Source organism: Ictalurus furcatus, chromosome 9, assembly GCF_023375685.1.
Source record: "Ictalurus furcatus strain D&B chromosome 9, Billie_1.0, whole genome shotgun sequence".
Classification (NCBI taxonomy): Eukaryota; Metazoa; Chordata; class Actinopteri; order Siluriformes; family Ictaluridae; genus Ictalurus; species Ictalurus furcatus.
Genome location: NC_071263.1, coordinates 14,651,613 through 14,677,200, shown reverse-complemented (window position 1 = coordinate 14,677,200; position 25,588 = coordinate 14,651,613). Strand labels below are relative to the sequence as shown.

Here is a 25,588-nt window from a genome sequence, read left to right as displayed (position 1 = left end):
AAATATTTAGAACAAAGTAAAGTACATTTTCAATATCTTGAACATTTAATACTCAGGATTCTGTATTATTTCTAATTCCCTATTTAAATGTAAGCAAATTTGTAATATTGACTATGTTAACTGCTTTATTTGAAAAAAAGGTCACGTTTTCCTCATACCTAATCTCTTGTGTTCAGACGACACTCCGGTGGGATTTGATCTAAAATGGTTCATAAAGACTTTCACAAACTTGAGTCCATGCCAGCTCGAGTGCACACTGTCAAAGTGTAAAGCAAAAGAATACTAAGAAACTCTGAAATTCATGTCAATATTTCAAAGATTCTTCTTTTCATTCAAGTTGTTGTCCGAAATATCATTTGCATTGAAAACTGCTGCATTAACTGCTGAGATAACTGAAGCATTTTCACTAGCGCTCTCAGACTCCTGGACCATAGTGTAAATCAACCATAAAGTCAGAATTGTGTTTGGGAGGACCTGTATCTTGTTCTGAGGAGGTAATCGAATGATATAGGGAAGGAAATGGCCGAGAGAAGAATGGTGCAATTCATACCAAAGGGAACCTTCTACAGTGTTGCTTTATTATCTTTCTTTAAAAAAAACAACAACACTAAATAAATAAATAAATAAATAAATAAATGGAAATGAACTTAAGGGCAAAGAAACGATCAGGAACATAGATAATGAATTCCTTCCCACATTAAAATAACCGTCAGTCTCTATTTTCTTGTGGGAACGGTCAGTTAGAAGATGTTCACAAGCGATGATGTCATCAGAAACTGACCTCCCTGGTTCTGTAAATGTCAACAATGCACACAAAAAGCAGATGTGCTTACAGTCAGAAAGACAGGACATAAGCTAGTTACATGACTACGGCTACAGTCACAAAGACACAGTGCAGACGAGGCAATCTACAGATATCCTTATTGAATGATTTTCTCTCAGTTCTCTGTGGCCAAGGGGAAGGTGAACTGATGTGTCTCTGTGATGCACACAGACAAATACAAGGCCAGATGATTGGTGCTGCTTGTACAAAAGCCTGATTAGTTCAAGGCAGGGTCTGTGCAGTGTCTTTGAGAAATCCTTGGCGAAATCTGCACACCTTTAAAATGGAACCTGACTGTGCAGTGTCTGGATTTCAGCCAGTACAGGAGATTATAAGTTAAAGATGTTTAGTAAATACAGTCAGCTGCATGATTATTGGAGATTATCAAGCTCATCTCCCACTGCATAGCGAGGAAGTAAAAACCAAAACGAACACAAGTTTCAAAGCTGTGCGGTTTAGTTGCTTTCGTTTCAGATTCCTATTTGAAGCTTGAAGCTTTCAAGTGCAATCTTTAGATGCCATCACGACAGAAACAAGCTGTTAGGAAGAACTGCATAAAAGAAGCCCCGCTTTAAAACACACAGAAGGTTCAAACTTGACTGTAAATCTTTCAACAAGATGTGATTGGCATGGCCGCCCAGGGGCAATGCCACCTTGGACCACTAGAAGGCACCCTGACTGTCCTTGCAGAACAACTTCTTCTGTTGTCTCACTGAGTTCCTGTTTTACCATGCTCACCTGTTTGTTGTTTTTCTTGATTAGTTTACCTATTTAAAGTTCCCCGTTTTCTCGCCATTGTTGCTATGTTCAGGTCATGTTATGTTTTGTGTTTGTTTCTTTATTGCCATTTGATGTTATTTGTACTATGTGTAGTCTTTTTGACAGTTTAAGTATTTTTTTAGCATTGTTGTTTATATTAGTGCTTAGTTTCTGGTTCCCTGGTGTTTCCTGGCTTTTTAATAAAGAAGTTATACGTGCATCCGCCTCCATGGACTCTCCCCCGTGACATGCGGTCTACGTTGCAGTTCACAGATCACACAAAGTTAAGATATATAAAAGAGCTTAAAATGTTCACTGTGAAAGTCGACAATCCCTCTTACAAGCATCTCTAACCTACAATCTTACAATCTTCAGCAGGTGTTAACTGTGAGGGTACTGATCATTTTGAAACCATCCATTCAATTTCTGTACCCCTTAAGTTTGGGGACACCCTGGATAGGGTGCCAACCCACCACAAGGCACAACACTCTCTTGCACTACGGACAATTTGGAAATGCCAATCAGCCTACAACACGTGTCTTTGAACTGGGGAGGAAACCAGAGGACTCAGAGAAAACCCCCGGAACGTGGGGAAAACATGCAAACTCGGTACGCGCTGGGCAGAGGCAGAAATTGAACGCCCAACATGGGAGGTGCGAGGCAAACGTGCTAACCAGTAAGCCACCGTGCTGCACGTTTTGAAACCAGTTTTGCAGAAAAATATATATTGACTGAGCAAACTCTTTATCTTTGAAAGAAATGGTGTTCAAATAAACATCCCTCACTGCACGAGTGCTAATATTTGCTCACTTTCAGTAAATCTGAAGAATTTTGGCAACAGCAAAGCAAGATATAATCAACACTCTCAGAAAAAGTAATTACACAATAGTATTGATAGGATTAAATGATTTGATATGAAATATTTTAGTTGGAGGGCACACGGTGGCTTAGTGGTTAGCACGTTTGCCTCACACCTCCAGGGTCCGGGGTTCAATTCCTGCCAGGGCCATGTGTGTGCGGAGTTTGCATGTTCTCCCCGTGCTGTGGGGGTTTCCTCCAGGTACTCTGGTTTCCTCCCCCAGTCCAAAGACATGCATGGTAGGCTGATTGGTGTGTCCAAAGTGTCCGTAGTGTATGAATGGGTGTATATGTGATTGTGCCCTGTGATGGACTGGCACCCTGTCCAGGGTGTACCCTGCCTTGTGCCCGATGCTTCCTGGGATAGGCTCCAGGTTCCCGTGACCCTGAAGAAGGAGTAAGCGGTAGAAGGTGGATGGATGGATGGATATTTTAGTTGGAAAACCAAAATGCTTACCTGAACCACTTCTATGCCTCTTTTCCTAAAAGAGAAAAACACAAAGCAGACATTACAATATAATCCTTGATGTTTGTACACTTACGCAAGAACAGTTTTATCTTTTAAAAATAAAAACTAGGGATACAAAAAATATATATTGATGCATGATCTGTATAGACAATTGTTTAAAAGTCCCAACAAAAACATATCTGATTTCTGATAGGTATGCAGAGATAGCATCTGCACACCTGTCTGTCTATCTAGTTACCCATCAATGCAAACTTCTAACAAGCTCAATCTCAAATAATATCACCTGCACAGAATTCCACACGAAATCTACAGTGTGTCCTAAAAGTCTCCATACACAGGGGACTATGTACGCCAGCACCACGTCGGTTGTGTCTTCGTCATTGGATGTTGGTGGATGTCCACTTCTCGGTCTTTTTGAATTTGTTAATATATAATAACACTGTTGCCAAAACTTATTAACAAATTCAAAAAGACTGGAAGTGGACGTCCACAAACATCCACTGACGAAGACACAACCGATGTACGGAGACTTTTTTTTGGGACACCCTGTATAAGATGTGGACAAACTGAAGTCAGCTTTACCGATATTACGACCCTGCTGAACTCATGTACCCCCAAACAAAGTGGTGTGTTAACCATGTCTCAACATTTCAGCATTAGATTTGCACCACTCCTGGATTTCTGGGGTTTTTTTTAAATCCAGTTTTCTCCCAATTTGGTCATTTATCAATTCGCTCAATCACTCAAGTTCTACTAAAGCTTAGTTCACGTGACGCGATTATAAGCAAGTCGCCGAGCGCGCCAACAAAAACCATTCGATCGGAGGTGACTCGGCGAGCAAAAGTGTTGAAAAGTGTTGTCTCTGGCAGTGATTGCGGCTACGAGCTACAGCCAATGAGAGAGCAAGGTATGGAGTGAGGTAACCGTGAAAAAGGGAAACCCACGAAACCTTTTTACTCATCTCCAACTCTCTCTGTAGCACACACAATCCCTGCTTCCCGCACGTGCTAATCCATTCTTTCACCCACTTTCTTTTCCTTTTTGGGGTTTCTTCAGCACAACTCATCACACAAATACCTCGCACCGCTTGTTTCTGTCCTACGTCCATCTTCAAATAAACAACTCCTGTTTCACGCATCATATATCCGTGCCACTTCTCACGTGTGTTTTCGTGACCAAACGTAGTTTGGACAGCAGATAGAGTCGTCGTGTGTCAGATCGTGTAGTGTGTGACCCCCAGTCACCGAGCGATCACGTAGTGTGAACACCACCACGACTTCATGACTCCTGATTACAAGACAGCAAGTCGTGTAGCGTGAACAGCACAGCGATCTGCCGACGCTGAAAGTCGTGTAGCGTGAACTTGGCTGAACTGGAGAGGGTGAACTTCACTTTTCAAGCTGCTGTGTCACAGGGCAGCTAAACACACTCAGAGGAGAGCCCTATATGTGCCGCTTCATTTCAGTCTGACAGAGTAGTTCCATGCCTCTTAACCAGGCAGCACAGCCAATTATCTGCGTCACCACTGGGATCCAATCTCCTGAAGACAGGCATCTGTTGTGCTGCTCTTAAATTTGATCGCAGTAACCAAGTAAGCAGCAGACACAACAGGAGAGCAAGATAATAAGACATATCCTGCGTCCCAATTCGCCTACTATATGTCCTAAATAGTAACCGAGATTAGGATTAGTGTGTCCTAAATCGTAGGCTGTTGAAATGAGTATCCCAAAAGTACCAGGATGATCTACTATTTACTGTAGATTTTCCAAGTGTGGATCCGTGGACACTTTTTCAGCCAATACTGCCCGCAACTCCTTGTGCGAAGGAGGAGGAGTTTTGTGACAGTTTGCTTCGCTGGATTCATTCAAGCTGCAAACGTATGAAGCGGATGAAGTGTAACATCGGTGAGGCGTATTTTACAGAGGTGTAAATTAAATGTGAGAAAATAAATCAAGAAACGGTGAATTAAATGATATAGTATAAATTACACAGGGAATAATAACTGAAGAAAAGCTGAAATGCAACGAGGAGTTTGTTTACAGGGACAGTGTGCATAACTAAGCAACAACGTTCTCTTCTGTTACATGACGTGTTAATGTTCTGTTACATGACGGGCTCCAGCGTTCGTATGCGTATGAGTGGAAGTCAATTGGAATTTTCGCAATGCTGAACGTTTAGTGTGACCGCCGCTTTAGTACGTCCAAATACTTGCATACTCTTTTGCTGCACACTCAAAAGTGTGCACTTTTTCCTTCACAAAAAGGAGTACATACTTTTAGTGCATAGTATAAGTAGGCGAATCGGGACGCAGCAACAGTTTCTTTGTATCTGAGCACAGGCTCAGGCTACTTATATGTATCCATCTAGTAGGTACTTTTATCCAATTTTATCCAAGTGAGGCAGAAAACAGTGCAAGAACAGAGCAGTGAGCACTTGAGGGCCTACAGTCCAACAGTGGCTCTCATACTACTGCTCCAAAGGACTAGGCCAAGCCGGGATTTATCTTATTTCCGCAACAGTTAAACAGTATAAGCAGCTAAGCTGTACTACCACTTTAACCTTGATTAGTTCTCTCTCTGTCTTTAAAAAAATGCTATTAAATAGCATAACATACAAAATACAATACATTCCTTAATAAATATTAATACTCCATGCAGTATGTTTCCAAAGATGAATTTTTTTTTCTATTTAGATATGAGTGACCGTATTATAGAGAGAGAGAGAGAGAGAGAGAGAGAGAGACCACAACAAACATAAACTCATCATTAAGATGTCTGCTCACTCATAGTAAGGAAGGGCGGAGCATAAAAAATACATTTTCTTCAGATTCTATAGAGCTATACAGGCTGTACGTTATAACTGTGGGCATGTATTTTCATGTATAGCCAGGCTATAATGAATTATTCTTAAAATGACAGCATATAGTTCATATTAATACTGTAGCAATGCCTAAATCAAGCAATATCACAAGCTGCATCACTCTGACACCACAGAGACATGAGTTGTACAAACAGTAATATTCAGATAACGTTAATGTTCCTTCTGTAACTATTCTGTCGCAGCAGGAACGAGAACTGTACACGAGTGTACGCCGTCAGAGCTTGATTTCTGCCAGCGCGTGATTGGTGGAAGCACTGCTCACACAAACACCACCAGAGCTTCCTTACTAATCCATCACATGTTTGGTTGACACCAAGCTAAATGTTTAATGATTTCCAGCATTCATCTATTTCAACTCCCTGCACAGAAAGTAGAACTATTCTACTTACCGAGTCTGACTACTGAACATTAATCAGTACTCGTGAGGAATTCAGTACAAAAAGCTCCAATGGTGCCGTTTAAACTTTTAGCTTTCTAGAAAGAAAGAAATTAGTAGTTTCTTAAAATCATTTATCATTATATGCTGGCAAATAAATAAGTACATATGTAAATATTTCAATGATGTTCTTAATATTCAAACCGATCCTGTATACAACAACATACATGAGTGTAACACAAACATCAGAGTTCGAAGGAAAACAACTGCGCAGAAACTCATTCGTCTCGTGTTTGTTTAATTATCATCCGTATTCCAGAGTTTTATCACGGCACACGCACTATTACTGCCAGCTTAGCTTAATATGGTTTCAGCAGGGATTCCCCACCGTCAGCTGTCTGAGACAGGAGTGTAACACACGTGAACACATGAGCATTCAGTACGTTCAGGGTTCAGTACGTTCTGTGCTTTCCTAGTTGCCCTGGCTACAAAGGATCTGTCTAAAACAGCTATTGGATTAAGCTTTAGTGCGATGTGTTTGATGTGTGTGTGTGCGTGCGAGAGAGAAAGAGAGCGCGAGAGACTGCATTCATGGTCAGTCTACCATGGCTTTCTCACCAACTTCATCAGATGCCCTTTTCGCACAAAAGGCCTCGACAGAGCTTAAGTATAAACAAAAGCCAGCTTTAAACACAATAAAGTAACCCTGAACTCAAAAACATTACTTGTAAATGATTTCCATACCCCTTTCTTCAAACTGCGCAATAAATCTGCTGGCACAGCACTGTGTTCGTTAGATGTCAAGAAAAAAAAGAGACTTTTCCCTCAGTATTTCGGTAAGAAAAACATACTCATGGGGCACTACACAATCCCAGTTTGTGATGTCGCAAAACAGGATCAACTTCAGACCAATCATGTTCAATTACAGAATTATGTGGTATGTTAAGCTAGACTAGTTTAGCTAGTCTGAAGTACTATTCTAACAGGATAAGATTTCCAGACATTTGTGAAGTAATGTTGCCAGAGTGTTATATGTACTCATTTTAGTTACATACAGCCTGCTATATTACAAATATACAGTTGCAATCAAAATTATTCAACCTCCATTGCAAATCAGGTTTATTGTCAAAATTTAACTTCCAACAGGACAATGATCCCAAGCATACCTCAAATTTCACCAAGGTTTGGTTGCAGAACAAGTCCTGGAAGATTCTACAGGACCATCACAGTCACCTGACTTAAACCCCATAGAAAATCTCTGGTGGGATTAGAAGAAGATAGTTGCAGCACCAAACCCAAGAATATTACTGAACTGGAGGCCAATGCTCATGAGGAATGGGCTAAGATCCCTCAGGAACGCTGCCAGAAGCTATGCATCTCATTTGCAGCAGGTCAGAACAGCAAAAGGGTGCTCTACGAAGTACTAAAGATGCTTGCCATGAAGGGGTTGAATCATTCTGAGACTGGAGAAGTCTTTATAAGTTGCATTTTCAGTTGAATTTGAGGATGTCATATCACAGCAAACCAGTGACTACATTTCCCATCCTGCACTGCAGTCTACAAACATGGCCGCCATGGACTGCAATTCCCAGAAAGCACATTCATTCTAATCACGCACAGCTGCATCAAATTCACAGCACTCACAACCCCAGTATAAAGAGACTGTTTGAACACAATGACTTTGCGAAGTATTGAGTGTATTCACCGTGCCAAGCCTTTGTTCGTGTTCCGTTTTATGGTTTCCGCTCTTGTTTCTCGTTCTCGATTCTTGCCTTGCCTCGTTTATGCCCGCTTGCCAATCGCCTGACCCATTGCCTGTTTTTGACCACGCTATTGTCTCATGATTTGGATGTTTGCCTGTCTCTCTTTATTAAAAGCTCTTATCCGCACTTGCATCCGTCCTAGTCTCCATTACGTCCCTATCATGACGGAGGACAACACTTGAAGCATTCATTGTGTCAAACTATTCCAATTGCTTTTGTTTGATTTGTTCATTGCAAACAGCTGCAAGTCTGTAAATTTTGACAATAAACCTGATTTGCAATGGTGGGGGGGGGGGGGGGGTTGAATAATTCTGACTGAAAGTGTTTCTATGCTGAGGAAATGCATGAGACCAGCTTTCCCACATAATAGAACACGATCTTCACCAACATGTCGGTTCAGTTTTTACACGTTCTTCAACAGTAGCTAAAAGACGGTGAACTCTTTCCAGATATGGGAGCACACACAGTTCATAAAAATGAAAACGAATCACAAAAATCGACTTAACTCTTGATAAAAAAAAATGTGCCGGCCAAATGAATACGTATAAATAAGGAATATATCAACGCATGTTTCAAGGCTATGGGTTTGAGACAGATAGAACAAGAACACCAACCGAGTTTATCCAAAACTACAACTTCAGCACAACACTGTTCGCTTGATCACGTTAGTCAGTGTGGGTCAAAAATACATGGATATACAATTCAACAGTCATCCAGTGACTGACAAAAGCTCACCGCTTACAGTGATCACATTGTTCTGATCTCTTCCCCTCTTTCCCCCCTCTCTCTCTCTCTTTCCCTCACATTCTCCTTTTCTGTTGCTGAGTTAATCAGAGGCAATGCCTGTTCTACACATTACATAACTATTCATTCAGCTGGAGACTGATACAGTGAGATACAGCTTGGAGTGTGAAACAGAGTTAGTCTCACTCACACAAACGTCCAAATGTGGGTTACAGGAGCTCGTTTTCCTCACACACACACTCACACACACACCCTCATGAAGCCAGAACCTTTTGTCAAGCCAACAATTCTGTTTGCTCAGGTTTCAGTGGCCACAAAAAATAAAACACAGCACACAGCACCTCAGCACAAAAGCCGCTCTTCACCTGGCCTTTCATGCTTACTCAGGTTTCCTTTGCTCTCATTGTCTGAATGCTGACTAACATGGCTCCTCTATGGAGAATAAGCCGATCGCCAGACATAACCGGATAATACACAACTCCAGATATAATACATCATGATCCAACACATACGGTCTGGGAGTTAACCTACAGCTACAAGTGTTTCAGAAAATGTTATGAGGATGCAGGATAGACCTGTACTGTTGGAGAAATCACTGCTGCAACAATGACTACGTTTACATGGACAGCAGTAATCTAATTACTGACCTTATTCTGAATAAGACAATATTGTGATTAAGGTGTTTACATGAGTTGCTTCTAGAATATTCCTTTCATGTTCCTGTTTTACATGTTATAGGACATAGATCGATTAACGGCACACGTCATTACGTCACTGCGCCACGCCATTCCGTTATGGTACCGTATACAGTTTTGGCTGTTTCATTTTTAATTTTACGAAAGCTTCAAGTGCAGTTAATTATTTGTCATTCTATACGTGCAAATAGACGACTGCTTGAAGCCATGGGCTGCGTCCCAAACAGCCTGCTTACCCTGAAATACATGTATCTCGCTAACTATATACTGTAGTAAGTAAGTATGTGGTTTCAGACGCAACCGTGCTCTCTTGTTTGCCGTCAAATAGTTGAGCACTGCTGTGTGTGTACGTGTCCTGTCGCACAGTGTGGTGAAAACTCCCACACGATGTTAATAGTATGAATAAGGTGTGTACATGTCTGTAATACACTTCCATAATGCAACTAAAACAGGAATACTCCACATGTCTTAATTCGATTTGTGTTTACTTTACGAGTATGACTTTAGTCTGATTAAGGTCACCAATAATCGCTGTTTACATGGTAGTTATTTAATCAGAGTATCAGCTTCAAGTACTGAGTGATATTTAATGAACACAAACATAAACAGGATCTAACTTCATGCTGATTTAGATCTGTGGTTCTCAAAAAGGAAATAAAGTGTAATAAAGTAGTTATTATAGACTGAATTGAATGGTTATGTATAAATAATGTCAACGTGAAGCTACACCTTTTAAAAACCATGTAACTGGTTAAGACTCTAGTTGTGTAGTTCAACAATAAAAAAATTCTAATTGCTCTGGTATTTCTTTCTTTCTTTCATTCTTTTAATGCTGATATATACAGTTTTGTGCAAATTCCATATTTTGTAGATTTTTGAAGTGAAATGAAGTAAACGCAACCTTTGCAGCAAACTATTTTAAGAATAATATTTTTCTGCAAATATTAATGCACAATTACTTATATTTGATCAAACATAAATAAATCGTTTTATTACATAAAAATAAAATAGCAATTGTGGCATATGCAAAAGTTTTGGCACCGTCCCAACTCAGTACTTAACAACACAATTGGCATACAGCTTGCAAATGCTTTGTGTAGCCAGTTAGGAGTCTTGTTTAATCATTTTTAACCCACTCTTCCTTACAGAACACTTCTATTTGTGACATTTTTGAGCTTGTCTTGCATATAAAACATGTTTAAAACCTACCCACAGATTTTCAGTGGTGTTCAGAGGACTCTGAGGGCCATTACAAAAGCTTCAGGTTGTCTTTTTTGAAGTAGTTCATGGATCACTGTCTTATTGTTTAAGCCAGCCTCTTTTTAGCTTCAGGGGTTTTTTTTTTCTCACTAATTTCGATTTATTTCCATAATTTATTGCTATTTACTGAAATATATTCTTCTATTTACCTGTGCACTGTTTCCTGTGCCACTGCCAGCCTCAAAACACCAAAGCACAATGCAGCCACCCCCATGCTTAAGAGGTTTTCTTTTCATCAAATGCGTCTCCTTTTTTCTCCAAATATAGCATTGGTGATTGTGGTCGGAGAGTTGCATTTTTACCTCATCAGTCCACAGCACTTGTTTTCAAAATATCTCTGGCTTATCTAGATATTGTTTTGCATACATCAGATATTCACTTCTGTGACGAGGTTGCAATGCAGCAGAGAACGGCACACCATGACTCCTGTGTCAGCTAAACGTTCCTGCAGGTCCTTCCTGTCATATGGGGGTTTTGCTTTGCCTTTCTGCCCTGCATGCGGAAGTTTGTTCTGAACGTTTTCTTGGTCTTCCAGATTCAATTCAATTCAATTTTATCTGTATAGTGCTTTTTACAATGGTCATTGTCTCAAAGCAGCTTTACAGAAATATATAAAGACAGGATACCGATTTTAAGTGTGTGGATTAATCCCAATTGAGCAAGCTGCTGGCGATGGTGGCAAGGAAAAAATCCCTAAGATGTTAAGAGGAAGAAACCTTCAGAGGAACCAGACTCAGAACCCATCCTCATCTGGGTAACAACGGATAGTGTAAAAACAGAGCTTGTCTTGACTTCCACAGTTTCTAAATGGCATTTCAGACAAGTAGAAACCGTGACCTGGGAGCACTCTGAAATCTTCTGATAGCCTTCCTCTGCTTTGTAGGCATCGGTTAGATTCATTTTCAGACCCTCAGTCTGCTGTTTAGAGGAGCCCATGGTTTTTGAGTCTTACAATAGCACATGGTCTGAATAGTCAGAAAATATATTACACTCTGGAACTGTTATTCCTAATGGTGATTCTTTACCTGCCTAACAGGTAGGTGGGAGACTCTAATGACTCAAATTAAGGCACGAGTTAATTAAGTTCTGAGTCTTTACAGGAAGGGTGTCCAAATACAGGGTGTCCCAAACGTCTCCATACATAGAGCAAATGAACACTTTTCAGCAAATTGTCTTCCGGAATTTTTCATGCTTAGTCTACGTTCTATATTTTTCCTGATAGCCTTTAAGACCGCCTTTGACAAAAGAAGAACGAAGCCTACAGAAATCATTCTCATGGCTGGATCTGGAAGCTGTCACAAAGTTGTGCAGAACTTTAACAGGACACATGGCAACAACACACACGACACTGTTGCCAAACTTATTAACAAACTCACAAAGACTGGAAGTGTTTTGCGGACCGACCGAGAAGTGAACGTCCACCAACGTCCACTGACGAAGACACAACCGACGTGATGCTGGCATACATAATCCCCTGTATATAGAGACTTTCTGACACCCTGCATTTGCACATGCCACAATGACTACTTTTTCATTGGTTTTTACATGTTATGAATTATAACGCAACTCCCCATTAAATAAATGTATTTTATTTTTCTCAAATAATTTGCTGCAGCGGTTCAAAAATCAATCAAATGTGTTATTCGGCCAGGGGGCCCCAAACTTTTGCATTCAACTGTACCGTTTCCTGATGCGACTAAAATATAAAAGATTATTATATTTCGTAAAATAAATATTCTCCAGTCATAAAGGTTATAACACTGTAATGGGTTAATGGTTGCAAATAGTTTGATAACCTTTGAGCCAAGTAATAAAACTCAACCTAATTACATTACACGCCTTTAAATGTACTTGAAGACTGTAAATGTATTTGAAGCTGAGACTTTTTTTTTGTAGTTAAACCTTTGTGTAAGGAGTAATGATATTCAACAGAACAGACCTGCACTTGATACGAAATGCCACTGGATCTGATGACTAATCTAACAGCACACTCCATGTGAAATGCCTTAAAGGGAAACAAATTACACAGTCCAACCTAAAACGGTTCACTGTGTCATTTCACTGTCGCTGATTAGATTGCGCAATACGTCTATTATTAAACCAGTTGAGACTTATTAAAGCATGTCATTTAAAGCTATTGTAACTGATATTAAGCAAGCATCTTTCAACTTCTCTTCCTGTGGCTTATGATCAAGCTTCTTCCATTCATTTGTCCATAACGGTATGTCATGAATGTCATGAAATGTCATGAACATTGACATTTATTTGCTATTTATCAAAGTAAAAATGAAAGTAGCCTATGGACATGATGTAAACCTGTGATGTAATGGTGTAAAGTGTAATGATGCTGCCTTCATAAGTTCCTCGGATGTTGATGTTCAGCTGCGTCCTAATGTGTTTGTACCCGTCTACATGTCTGTCACTAGGAAGTACGTTTAGATCAATAAACAATCTTCCTTCGCCCACCGTAAAGAGTGAAAAGATTGGTAGACCTGTTACTAAAGGTTAGTAACAGGTCGGACAATTGGGTATCAAAATGATTTTCTAAGCTGCACCTTATCACTGCGACGAACAGAGATGTTCAGTGTAACTCCGAGACTGTGAACTCTGACTACGTTTACATGGACAGCAGTAATCTAATTATTGACCTTATTCTGAATAAAACAATATTGTGATTAAGGTGTTTACATGAGTCACTTTTAGAATACTCCTTTCATGTTCCTGTTTTACATGTTATAGAACATAGCTCGATTAACGGCACATGTCATTACGTCACCGCGCCACGCCGTCCGACGTTCCTCCAGAATTTCACGTATCAACATACAGTTCGTCTTCGTTATGGTACCGTATAAAGTTTTGGGTGTTTCATTTTTAATTTTATGAAAGCTTCAAGTGCAGTTAATTATTTGTCATGCGATACGTGCAAATAGAGGACTGCTTGAAGCCATGGGCTGCATCCCAGACCGCATACTTACCTACTATATAGTATATAGAAATACATATATTTACCTTCTATATAGGAAGTAAGTATGCGGTTTGTTCTCTTGTTTGCCGTTGAGCACTGCTGTGTGTGTACGTGTCCTGTCGCACAACACTGTGAAAACTCCCACACGATGTTAATAGTGTGATTAAGGTGTTTACATGTCTATAATGCACGTCAACAATGCGACTAAAACAGGAATACTCCACATATCTTAATTCGATTTGTGTTTACTTCGAGTATGACTTTAGTCGGATTAAGGTCATCAATAATCGCTGTTTACATAGTAGTTACTTAATCAGAGTATCGTCTTAATCGGGTTAAAATGGGATTATTGTTGTAATTCCGGTAGCACGTGAATGCAGCATTAAATGAACCGTTAAGGAGAACAGGATGAAGCTCAGGCAAGCAACAAGTGAACTGTTTCTCATATTCAGAGCCACAGGTTAGATATGATGTACTTGTACTGCGTTGTACTTACCTGCACATGTCGGCGAAAGCCAAAAAGTTGAGCTTCTTCATCTTCTTCTCGCTGAGCCAGTAGCCCACGCGTTTACCCCGCAGAAACGTCTGCATGTCTCTCGGTCCAGATCAGCCTGCGACTCGACGTTAGAGCTCCAGCGACTCCAGGAAACCGTTCACTTACACACAGCCCTGCCAAGACGAGACAGGAGAGCTGGTTAGCTAGCTACAGGAGAACTGACAGATGTACAGCGAGCGTGTTAACTGTCATTTACATAACCGTTACCAAGCTAGAAAACACCGACTTCAATCTGAAACCCCAAAAAAATGAATAAAAAATCCGACCAGCGCTGAGTAAAGTGATGCTGCTCCGGTTTAAATGCTAATCGTTAACAGTCATGACTACAACACCGTGAGGAGGAGGAAGAATTCATTACACTAGCACGATGAAACAAAGCGTTAGATATGATACGTACCCTCTCTCGTTTCGGCTGTTCGGGAAATTTCTCTAATGTCGGCTGGCTAACTTGTTTATTTCACCCGTGTGGTGTGAGAAACACATAGCGTGGCTAGCTAGCAGCAACACAACGCATCGTCGCTTAGTTTCTCCTCAGAGCCGTTACACTACTGATGTGGCAGTACATGGCTTTAGGGTATAAATGACGCACCGTTCTGTATTTACAGCTTGTATTGAACACCACTGGCCCACATTTGTGACGGAAATCAGCTAAACTTGTTCAGTTACATACCGAGCTAGCTAGCGAACACATCTCCCATTCTGTCGGATAAAGCTGCAGGGTTTAGTGAACTGGAAGCCCAGGCTGCTTCATTATCTCTCCCGGTGAAGGTCGCAGTCAGGCGCTGAGACTAAACACAAAATGAAATATGAAGTCCGATCGCGTTAGAATTGCCAAGTGAACCCCTGGACTGATCACACCCTCGTGACGTCAGGCCGGCCTCGTTCAGTCATACCGCCATATATATATGTACACACACACACACACACACACACACACACATACATATGTACACACAGCGCCCCCTGCTGCTCGACAAAGTGACTTTCTGTTGTGTATTTCTGTGTGTCCTCTAGGTTGCGCAATTGTCCTCCCAATCCTGCTTTTCACATTCAATCTTTCATATTCATCGGATTAAGGCGCAAAACCCACACTAAACAATTCCATAACAAAGCTTAATTTAACAGTAATTATAAACAGTGTATTATAACATTTTTGCTGTTTAATAAAGTGATTTAAAAAAAACCTTTTAAAACATTTTCACATATGCAGTTCTGACATTTAGGAGCTTGAAAAGGGATAATAATGCTGATAATGAAAAGACTTCATCGCCAATCTCTAAATTACAAGAAATATTTTTAGCTATATATAATGTTACATGTGTCTACAATATTACATGTACGTAGTGGAACTATGGATATTTCAGTAAATAAACACACTATAAAATAAACACAAATAAACTAGACTGAAGACATTTGGGTTTGGATTCATTAAAAGATGAATATTACAGCTTTAATTTCCTGATATTTACATCAAGATGCGTTAAACAGCTTAAAACATGGCGGCATTTGGTGGCAGACCACCCGATTTTTAGGTGAGAAAAGTATATAGTCTGTAAATGAAGTAAATTAAAAGGAAGTAACACTTAATATTTAGTTGCATAGCCCATATTTCTTTGCTTGCAGTAACTGCACCAAGCCGGTGACCCACTGACATCACCAAACTGTTCTTCTTTTGTGATGATTTTCCAGATTTGTACTGCAGCTTCTTTCAGTTGCTGCCCGTTTCGGGGGATTTCTCCTATTTTAGTCTCTCTTTTTAAGTCTAGAAATGCTTGCTCAGTTAGGTTAAGGTCTGGTGCTTGACTTGGCCAGTCTAAAATCTTCCACTTTTCCCCCTGATGAAGTCCTTTGTTGAGTTGGAAGTGTATTTTGGATCATTGTCTTGCTGCATGATGAAGTTCCTCCCAAACAGATTGGATGCATATCTCTGTGAATTGGCAGACAAAATGTTCCTGTAGACTTCTGAATTCATTCTGCTGCTACCATCACGAGTTACATCATCAATAATGAGACTGTTCCAGAAGCAGCCATGCAAACCCATGCAGATCCTTTCTTTCTCCACACTTTGGTTTTTACATCACTCCGGTAGAGGTTAATCTTGGTTCTAAAACTTTTGTGGCTCATCTCTGTATTTCTTTGTGAATTCCAATCTGGCTTTCTGATTCTTACTGCTGATGAGTGGTTTGTATGTTGTGGTATGGCCTCTATATTTTTGCTCTCTAAGTCTTCACTGAAATGGTGGGTTGTGATACCTTCACCCTTGCCCAGTGGAGGTAGTTTGTGATGTCACTAACTGTTGTTTTGGGGGTTTTCTTCACAGCTCTCACAATGTTTCTGTCTTCAACTGCTGTTGTTTTCTTTGGCCAACCTGTTCCATGTCCGGCTGTTAGTACACCAGTGGTTTCTTTCTTTTTGGCACATTCCAAATTGTTGTATTGGCTGTCTAATACTTGTGCAATGACTCCGATAGATTTTCCCTCTCTTCTCAGCTTCAAAATGGCTTGCTTTTCTCCCGTAGACAGCTCTCTGATCTTCATGTTGGTTTATACTTTTTAACAACTAATGCAGTCTTTACAGGAAAAACCCAGGGCTAAAACCAATTGTTTAAACAGGGCACATGTGGGCAGCAAGAAACACCCATCAGTCACATGTCCCAATATTTTTTTATCAATCAAAAAATGGGTAGGTTCAAACAAAAACTGTTTATTTACTTTTTTTTTCCTCTCATATTTTTCCCATAATCATGTAACTATGATTATGTTTATTATGATAAACATAATATATATAAACATATTTATATATTGCTAACAAAGCCCTTATGAGAGGGAAGTGGCAGACGGTTTATTCTTTTTTATTATTTAAAAATAAAATACTGAGATGACTAGTCATATTAGCCAGCAGACAGATGTTTATTATGTTTGTACATCTGACTTTTCACTGAAGCCCAGAGGATACACTGTCACAATGTAAAAAAATACAAATGCACAATACAAGAAGTTCAAGAAACACACTGTACAACATAAAAATATATACTTTTCATAATTTTTGGAACAATCTGTACAACTGTATAAAATGTATTTACAGACACTTAATGCATTTTCAGGAAGAGAATTTACAATGGATGAAGTAAAAAAAAAAAAAAGCAAAAGCAAAAAAAAAAAGCAAGTGCTTTTGACTGCTTTTCACCGTGCATGGTGATCATAGCATGGGCTTTTCTGTGTAAGTGTTGCTGCTCAGCGTCGTGCAGCAGGACTTGCCAAAAGGCTTAGGATGGATGAAAGGCAATGCAGCTTCTCCTTAACCAGCTCAGGTAACTTCTCATTCTCCTTATACCTAATTAGAGATAGGTAAGGTCAGGAATAAGCAATGCTTATTTAAAAAAAAATCACTATTGTTCTACATTGTTTTAATAGGAGTGCTTTACCGGGTGATGTGTCCTTCAGGAGAGGTGAATGTGATGCAGGAGACTCCTGCCTGGACCACCAGCTGGGATCCATCATTAAACTGAACCCATACTTCTCCACTTGTTAGCTAAAGATCAAATAAAATAGAAACACATGATAATTTGATTAAGAATGAACTGCTTTAACGTATGGAGTGATGATTATCTATTACAGACAAGGTGGGTTCTGTGCAACATCCGAGATATTTTTTAATTATTGCACTTCATGTCTGAAGAGATGCAAGAGCAGTAAATATTTCACCTGAGAGGCCCAGCCAATGTTGGGTACAAAGAGGGACTTGAGCACTTTTCCTGTGCTGACACTACATCCATCTTTGGCTGACTGCGGTGAGCTGCCTTTAGCCAAACTGGTTGTCGTAAAATCAGACCCACTGTAGGAAATCATCTAGTTATGTAAGAAAAAAAGAAATAAAGACAAATATATTAAAACCTGGCATTTGTAACATTATACACACACAAATGCATCATAAACATACTTTAAGCATGTCTTACAGAGGGGGTGATGTGGGGTTGGTGAGGTGGACTCAGGTACACCTGAGCAACCTCAACAGGAGCTGCAGGAGCCCGATCAGAGGCAGGCTGGGCCACTGGGCAGGACGAGGCAGAGTTAGTGGGCCTCCTAAAAAATCACACGTGAAACAAATATATGCAAGAGTGAGGGTGAGGCAACAGAAGAGAAATTGTAGTACAGCAGTCCTGCTAGACATTAAATACAAATCATGTGGAGAGAAGTCACTATCCTAATGCATGTCAGAGACTGAGGACTGGAAATGTTCCACAGTCTGAGGAGTGGTATACAGTACATCAGAAGAACAGTCTGACCTGCCAATAGTTATGGGGAAGAACGGAGTGCCTCCAGCACTACGTTGCTCCTCAGTACTGATTGCAGCCTCCAGAGACAGACACATCCTGTGCCCCTGACACAAAGACAAACATACGGAACTTACTCTATGCAGCTGCTGTAGTGTTTAAATAGTATCTTTAATAGATGGTGCAACAATGGAGGACCCGAGTACTCAGAACAGTAGCACGAGAAAGCACTTCATTGTCACAATTTGGGAACCAATTAATTATAATATTTAACGACTTTAGCAGCGTAGTACCTCATCTGTGAGCTCCATGTAGCGTCTGCACTCAGGGCTTACGCCACTTACACCTACATCCCCTTTCACTGTGTATGACTTGCCACTTGTCTCCACCACTCGCACCTGATCGCTTGTCTTATGGGTTTTTGCACCTAAACAGGTGAACAAATAATGAGGACAGAGTGGATATGGAGACTCTTAGCAATGAAAATAAACTTGTCAAACATGTCTTGTAGAATCAAACAAAGGCACTGCCAATGGCGTATTGCACATGAATCACAAAGGTCTTATTACATCTCAGGAAAAAAAAAACATGTTTACAAATGTGTGTGTGTGTGTGTATATATATATATATATATATATATATATATATATATATATATATATATATATATACATACATACACACACCATTGCTACAGACAGAAAAATAACTACAGATATCATACATGAGTCAAATGTGAACTACAGTACCCACCATCATAGAAGCACATTTCCAGGTCTGCATTAGGAGAGTTTTCCATTAACATGCACTTGGCAAACTTGGTGTACAAGGTTACTTTTGGAGTCTTTGATTTGACCAACTGAACAAACTTGGTGGCATACTGATACTTCTTCCAGTACTTCTCTAAATGATAAAACAATTCATATGTGAAAAAAACTCATTCCCTTTACATAAGGGCAAACACACAGAATAAATGAACTTTAGCAAACAAACAACGACCATAATTATAAATTCAGAATCCTATTACATCTTCCAAATAGTACCTGGCAAATCTTCATAGCTGCATATAAAAATGTCTTCTGGGGGCGAGGGCGGATGATCCAGCACGGGGAAACCTTTCCCGTCATTGGGCTGGTACACAGTAACCTGTACAGGCAGACAAATAATACTCAAGTCACGACTTCTGTTTAATATAATGTCTTTTTTTTTTTTTTTTTTTTACATAAAGAAAATGTCAGCAAATAAACAAATGAGTGAGTCCTTTACCATGGAGCCATCAGAGGATATCCTCAATACTTCCTTGACCCTCTCCTGAGATCCTTGGCCTTTTAGAAGTTCCATACATACCTCTCCTGAATCTAGGATACTGACCTAAAGAGGAAACATATTAGCATATTATGCACATGCAATCCCAAAAATAATTCACAGTAGCAGAGAGTACAAATGTCGTCCATGCTGGTCCACATCACACAAAACCAAATACTCCCACTAATCCATTCTTGGGGATATGTTATATGGGGAACAGCCCTAAAGTAACCTCAACTGACCACAGCATTTTTGGTCTTCTGTCGAATGGGCTTCAGTCTGGCTGCGCACAGAGGAGGAAACAGAGGACTCTTCCTCTCCTTTCCCTCATTAGCTTTGCTCCTGGATAGAGGAGCTGTTTGGACATCTACACAGCCCTGAGGTGTTGGGAAGTGGCTCATTCCGAACCCATCCTTCCTACAGGGCCCGGGGTCACTGTGAGAAGACTGATGGTATAACTGAGGAGGATGGCCACTCGTTGCTCTCGCTGTTGGTTGGTCGCTGCAGGAAGGCAGAGCCCCAACTGCCTCTCGCCCAGAATGGAAACTGCCACCGCTGCTGTAAGTGCTGATGTCTGCTGGTCTCTTGAAAGAACCTTACAGTTCATAAAAACAAGTAAAATAAATAAATAAATAAAAATCAGATGATCAACATTATGTTTAATGGTTATCACTAATGTGTTGCTTATACGCAACACTTGCATTTAAAATGTAGATGAAAAATACATTAACAGCTATATGGATTTTTTTTAAAAAAATAAAACGAAAGAAATCTCGCATCAAAGAAGTAAAATACCATCTGTGCTGAACCAGGGCTGTGTGTTAGATTCTGCTGTCTGTAATCTGATAGGATGCACCGGAGCAGAAAAGGAGGACCCAGAGCTGTAAGAGGAAAATAGCTAATTACTATAATAATACAATAATAATTTAATAATATATATAAATTGCTCTATATTTGACCATTTCTGGTAGGAGCAAACTACAAAACCTTTGATATGAGAGGGGATTCAATGCCATATAGGAACATCAAGTAAAACGTGTACCTTGCAGGCTGTTTGACAGGTGGAGAGGGTAGACGTCCATGTTCAGCATATCCACTGCCATTGTCCTGATAGCTGGAGGTTGATGGGAAAATTCGACCGGATCCTGGAAGCACCTCCTCGGAGTGGCATCGATCCCGCTCCATCACCTGTCTAGCATGGCTATAGCCGGCACCAGAGCGATCCGAGGAGTGAGCCCGTCTCAGGTATCGAGAATGAGGCCTTCCGCTGACAGTATCCACAGGAGCCCTCATACTGCCTGGTGCATGTGGCTGCCAGTCCTGCTCTCCTTTAAAGCTGGAGCTGGTGGACTGCTGCGAATGGCTGGGCAGCGGCACCATGCGGTTGGGTAAGGCCTGCCCAATCACCTGCCTGGTTTTCCTGTGGAGCCGACTGCTGCTATTGTTGCTGGTAGCGTTGGAGGCTGTAGATATTGTCGCTATGCCACTGTCCATGGAGCCTCCATCACTACCCCCAGAGTCTCTGCTTCCGGTGGATCCACTCTGAGTCATGAAAGGGTGGTCTAGCACTGCTGACAGGCTGGGCCTCAGAGCAGGAGTCTTCTGCAGCAGCAGCTGAATAAGATCCTGAGCCTCAGCTGACACATGAGTGGGCATCTGGTACTCCCCTAAAACCACTTTACTGAGGGTGTGTTTGACAGTGTCCGTGTCGAAGGGGGGCCTGCCGGTCAGAAAGGCATAGAACATACAGCCGAGAGACCACACGTCCGATTCCAGGCCGTGGGCACTCCGGGTGGCCACCTCAGGAGAGATGTAGTTGGGAGTGCCACACATGGTGAAGTGCTTCTCACTAGGCAGCTTGAGCTGCGTGGCCAAGCCAAAGTCAGCGATTTTAATGTTCATGCTACTGGTGAGAAGCAGGTTAGACAGAGTCAGGTCTCTGTGCATAATGCCATGTGTATGCAGATAAAGCATCCCCTTCAAAATCTGGTGCATGAACTGTCTCACTGTTGGAAGAGATTCATTCAGGACAATAACTAAGAGGTCAATTACTCCCAAACTACTTTCATGTTTCAAATCATTATAAAGCAGTTATCATCAGACATTTAAGCATTCTACCCACTCACAGTTGAAACAAAAAAAAAATATATATTTTTTAAATCACCTTCATCTTCTGTGAAAGGCTTCTTCCTGTCTTTCAGATAACGGCTCATTTCTCCGTTATGGCACATCTCCAGGACCAGATACACATAATTGCTGTCCTCAAAGTAATTGTACAGCTTCAACAAAGAAAAACAAAAGCAGGGGCGGAGACAACAGATGCTTAACAAAAACACGAAAACTAGCAAGTCAACTTTTACCTTTGAACTAGAATAACACAATGTTAATATGTCTTCCATTACAAACAACTTCACAAATGCATACACAAGATTATTTTGGACAAGCATTAAACATCCATCTATCTATCTATCTACCTATATGATGGTCAGGTAATGACAGGTAAATCACAGCTCACTAGTTTGACACCACAGTAACGAGTCCCTGAGGGGGAACTGTAACTCACCTCCAATATTGAGGGGTGTTTTAACCGACACTGGATCTCCACCTCGTTAATGACACGTTGCACCATGCCAGCTTTGTGCATGGCCTTCTTATCAATCTGCCGTAACACGCGGGCACAAAGAAGCACAATTACACAGAGCGTACACCGCATATAACCACCCATCTGCTCCAACAGCAACAAAACAACACAAAACACTCTGAAAGGACAAGCAGAGGGGACAGTCTTACCATTTTGATCGCTACTTCCAAGCCCGTGTTGACAGATTTGGCTCTGTAGACACAGGCAAAGGAGCCCTTACCGAGCAAGGTGAGAACTTTGAAGTCCTGGAAAGAAAAATTAAAGGCAGATGTACTGTATATACAAGCCTCAGCTTTAACCTGCAGTGTGTGATGGGTTAATAACACAGAAACCAGAACCTATAACCCAGTGTTCAATTAACACCTAGAGTGTTCAATAAACTCTTTCAGTGTCCATCTGGACATGAATAAACCCTGTAAGTGTTAACACAATCACACCAAATCCTTCTCTCTACAGAACAAGTCCAAGGCAGTTATTTCCACTACCTCGATGTGAAGATCTTCGGATGATGTGAGGATTTTATCATCATTTACTGCACATCTTCCGCTCTTAGTTAAATCTTGCATTAAAGACCGGATCGCGTCAAACATCTTTTCTAAAGTGTGACAACGTTGAATTTGGTGTCGCAAAAGATTTCTGATGTGATCCGTGTTGATGTCCCTCCGTGTGTGTGCGTGTGTGTGTGTGTGTGTGCGTGCGTGTGTCCTGCTCTGTTAGCGTCCCTGGATACCTGCATCTGACAATGACATTTTACTAAACCGAGCTCAGAGTGATCCCGGCTCTATTCCCGCTAATTTACCTCCATAGGACGCCATCGCACGTCTCCTAGCAACAGACAACGTTCCAATTCTCCAAACACAAACCGTCACCATAAGCACAGGTGGTTAAACCTCTCAAACCGTGGAGATGTTCATTGTTTTATCCTCCCCCAGTCAATCCCTTTAAGCTGCTAGTTAGTTAGTTAGTTAGTTAGTAAGTAAGTTAGCCCACACTCACAGCTACTCTAACCAGCTCGACTACACAAATTAAACCTGCTTTGAACATGGACCTGACTAGCATGTCGAGTTTTAGACTAAGGATAGCTGGATAGCTAGATAATTGAGGTTGTTTTTTTTGTTTGTTTTTTACAGGTAACTAAAATAACTAGCCTAGCTAAAGTGACCGCGCAACTCCACAACTTACCTCAATTTTATCACCGATAGAAACACTCATTTTTACTTCATTAGACTCCTTCCTCGATAAGACTCTTTAAGTACGATGATTTTCATTTCATGGAACCCGGGCCTTCGTCGCTTGCAATGTTTAAAAATACATTTAAAGATTGTAACTTTGCTCCGCTGCAAAATATTTTCCTTTCCTCCATTTTGAAAAGTCCGCCCGTTAGAATCGCGATGACGTAGAGCGACGTCCTCGGGAGGGCCAACACCCCTGCACGCGCGTGCATTTTCCTGTAATAAAAGTCCGTGTTACTCCGGCTGGTTGTTGTATTATGTTATGACAATGATGACAATAGTTGTTATTGCTTTCTAAGCATTTAATAATAATAATAATAATAATAATAATAATAATAATAATAATAATAAAATACAATAAAAAAATAAAAATAAAACTTCGTGTTTGTGTGATTAGCCTACACAGCTTTATACAACATAAATATGCTAAATTTAAACACACAACAAACGCATGTGTATGTTAACACCTTTAAACCTGATTTTATTTCTAGATACTGCAAAAATTCTTCTTCTTCTTCTTCTTTTTTTTTTTTCGTAAACCCTTGGGAAATAAAGTTGAAAGCTTTTTTTCATGTCCACTGCAATGGACTTTAGATTTCAATAGTTGGAACTTGGCTAGAACTTTTCTTTTTGTATATTCAGGGGTTTCCCCTGGGTACTCCAGCTTCCTCCTCCTAGTCCAAAGACATGCAATGGCATGTCGAAATTGTCTGTAGTGTGTGAATGGGTTGCACAGTGAGTGTGAGTGTGTGTGATTGTGTCCAGGGTGTCCCCCCCTGTGTCCAAAGTTCCTTGGGATAGGCTCCAAGCTCCCTGCAACCATTCTAGGATAAGCAATACAGAAAATGGATGGCTGTGTGGCTTAATTTAACTGTATACTTTTATTTTTCTAATTTTCTTTTAGTATACTACACATAAAAACAAATTAAAATACTGAAAATGCTAACTTTTTTTTCCAATTTGTCCTAATTCTATTTTGTGGCTCAGTAATATTGCCTGAAAAAGTATTTTTAAAAACAGCTAAAAGTAACATGTTGCTGATGTTGATCACTTCCCATTTCACATGAGTCACCTTCACCCTTTTAATGCATGTTCTCCTCCCTTCTTTTTATTTGGACACTGTACGTGATTAAAGTTGCTTTTTCTGCTACAGATGTTGCCCCTTTGATTAATGTTGAATGAGACTGAATAACTTTCAAGTTGCCTTAAAACTTTGTTGTGAATTAGTTTTTAAATGCAACTCTCATACTAGCTAATGTACACAAGACTTGCAAGACTGACATGCAAAAGCAATATTTCAGCAGAGATTAATCTTACCTGAGACTAATAATGAAGAATGTGGAGATGAATTCCCACCTGTCAGCCAGCATTTCCACAAATGGCCTTTTTTTATATTTGCATTTCCATATCAGAATTGAATAATATTTCAATGTCACATCTAAATGTGAATATTACACTGGACACAGACATGGCTTGTTCCTGTGCAGAATGGTCTCTTGCATCTTGTAGAACCTTTTATCATAGTAAAAATGTTCAGGATACTGTATCTTTTTTATACTATATCATATCAAACTCTGCTTCTGTTAAGGGCCCTGATTCAAGAGCTTGTTTTTAATATTAACAATCATGTGGATTGTTAGCCAGAAGGTTACTGGAATAATATTTTGTGGATAGATGAGACCAAAATAGATTTTTTGGTTTAAATGAGAAGGGTTATGTTTGGAGAAAGGAAAACACTGCATTCCAGCTTAAGAACTTTATTCCATCTGTGAAATATGGTGGTGGTAGTATCATGGTTTGGGCCTGTTTTGCTGCATCTGGGCCAGGACGACTTGCCACCATTGACTGAACAATAAATTATGAATATTCCGGCTAATTCTAAAGGAAAATGTCAGGACATCTGTCCATGAACTGAATCTCAAGAGAAAATGAGTCATGCAGCAAGACAACAACCCTAAGCACACAAGTCGTTTTACTAAAGAATGGTTA

The 25,588-nt window shown here is 40.3% G+C and overlaps 2 protein-coding genes across 4 annotated transcripts in view; both read right to left on the bottom strand.

Moving 5' to 3' along the window:
- itpk1b (inositol-tetrakisphosphate 1-kinase b) overlaps positions 1-15,213 on the bottom strand; it is a 39,912-nt gene extending 24,699 nt beyond the window's left edge. Inside the window, exons 1-3 of one of the 2 annotated variants that reach the window (XM_053632549.1) lie at positions 14,819-15,213; positions 14,089-14,261; positions 2,898-2,922 (exon numbers count right to left, since the gene is read on the bottom strand). In XM_053632549.1, the coding sequence (XP_053488524.1) occupies positions 2,898-2,922; positions 14,089-14,183 (120 nt within the window). In that variant the 5' untranslated portion in view covers positions 14,184-14,261; positions 14,819-15,213. The other variant, XM_053632550.1, reaches the window with a different exon arrangement.
- Positions 15,214-17,038: 1,825 nt separating this feature from the next.
- plk4 (polo-like kinase 4 (Drosophila)) lies at positions 17,039-23,823 on the bottom strand. Of its 2 annotated transcripts, none has more exons than XM_053632547.1 (16): positions 23,550-23,823; positions 22,517-22,612; positions 22,290-22,385; positions 21,891-22,005; positions 20,769-21,732; positions 20,522-20,607; positions 19,969-20,321; positions 19,688-19,792; positions 19,465-19,567; positions 19,175-19,324; positions 18,715-18,848; positions 18,434-18,528; positions 18,104-18,230; positions 17,853-17,996; positions 17,573-17,679; positions 17,039-17,481 (listed from the first exon to the last, which is right to left on the bottom strand). In XM_053632547.1, exons 1-16 carry the CDS (start codon positions 23,577-23,579, stop codon positions 17,382-17,384), a joined length of 2,805 nt encoding a protein of 934 aa, XP_053488522.1. In that variant the 5' UTR covers positions 23,580-23,823; the 3' UTR covers positions 17,039-17,381. The 2 variants fall into 2 exon arrangements, with proteins under 2 accessions (XP_053488522.1, XP_053488521.1); XM_053632546.1 differs by lacking the exon at positions 23,550-23,823 and adding an exon at positions 22,853-23,466.
- Between the last annotated feature and the right edge of the window lie 1,765 nt (positions 23,824-25,588).